A 1,165-nucleotide genomic window follows, 5' to 3' on the forward strand; every position below is an offset into this window, starting at 1 on the left:
TCGAATTACCCAACGGTGTTAAACCTGTAGGATGTAAATGGGTGTTCAAAACAAAATTGGGTCCGAATGGGAACGTTTTTTGGGTAAAGGGTTACCCCGGTGATTTTATATATTCACAAAAATAAAACAAGTAGTAAGGAAACACCCTTACTAGTTCAATCATGAGACATGCCTCATGAAAGTGGAACTAAACAAAACAAAGACCAAAAACAAGCCGAAAACCACTAGACTAACAATCTAGCATCTAAACAAAACATATATCAATTATCCTCCATCGTCCACAACCGAATCACCATGAATCTTCCACTTGTCGAGAAGTGCCCTCACTTTAGGCGTGTTCTTGAACTTCAAACCCATTAACTTATAGCGGACCATGTCAAAAATCGAGTCACAAACGTTTTCCGGCGGTCTAGCATGGTTTTTGAAAAACCGCTTGTTTCGTTCACGCCAAATAGCATAAGCGGAAGCTGCAACAATTAAGCGACAGATAAGATTAGCAGCAGATTTTGATCTTGCTCGATGCCGAAGCCAATCAACAATAGCACTCCACTTTGGTTCCACATTCCTCATTCCCGCTTCTATCCGAACCCTATCCCATATCTGAGCCGAAAACTTGCATTCAAAGAACAAGTGATGATGCGAATCAATATCTTCATAACATAGGAGACAACATATCATGTTCATGTTGTTATTCCTAGTGTGGGTCCACTGAAGAATTTTATCATGAGTCATCAACTTTTGCCTCATAATAAGCCACATAAAGAAAGCATGACGAGGAATACACTGCCCAAACTAGACGATATTATACCAATCCACTTCCGGTTCTCTAGCTCTGATCGATTCCCATACCCCCGAAGAAGAGTAATCGCTAAGGTCATCCCCATCTTTCCACATTAACCGGTCCTGAACATCAACATCCCGCTGAAAATGATCAAGTTGTAATAGAACTGGATAAGTGTCTTTCCAAGCTTCAGGCCATAACCATGAACCATTGCTAAACATATCCTCAACAGTTGCTTGCAAAGAAAACCCCTCTCGAGTAATAGTTCTAGCCGAAAGGAAGGAACTCAACGGAGCAATATCACTCCAGGTATCATACCAAACTGAAGTGCGTCTACCGTTACCAATTTTCGACCACACATAACCTCTAATCAGCGGCCGAAGT

The 1,165-nt window shown here is 41.4% G+C and overlaps 1 protein-coding gene across 1 annotated transcript; it reads right to left on the bottom strand.

The window, feature by feature from the left end:
• Positions 1 to 264: 264 nt before the first annotated feature.
• LOC110900573 lies at positions 265 to 747 on the bottom strand. The gene has a single exon (XM_022147457.1). It carries the CDS (start codon positions 745 to 747, stop codon positions 265 to 267), a length of 483 nt encoding a protein of 160 aa, XP_022003149.1.
• Between the last annotated feature and the right edge of the window lie 418 nt (positions 748 to 1,165).

Source organism: Helianthus annuus, chromosome 13 (genome assembly GCF_002127325.2).
Source record: "Helianthus annuus cultivar XRQ/B chromosome 13, HanXRQr2.0-SUNRISE, whole genome shotgun sequence".
NCBI classification, from domain to species: domain Eukaryota; kingdom Viridiplantae; phylum Streptophyta; class Magnoliopsida; order Asterales; family Asteraceae; genus Helianthus; species Helianthus annuus.

Bases quoted from the DNA above. Each gene is read 5' to 3' on its own strand.
- LOC110900573 (XM_022147457.1), bottom strand. From the start codon at position 747: ATGAGGCAAAAGTTGATGACTCATGATAAAATTCTTCAGTGGACCCAC.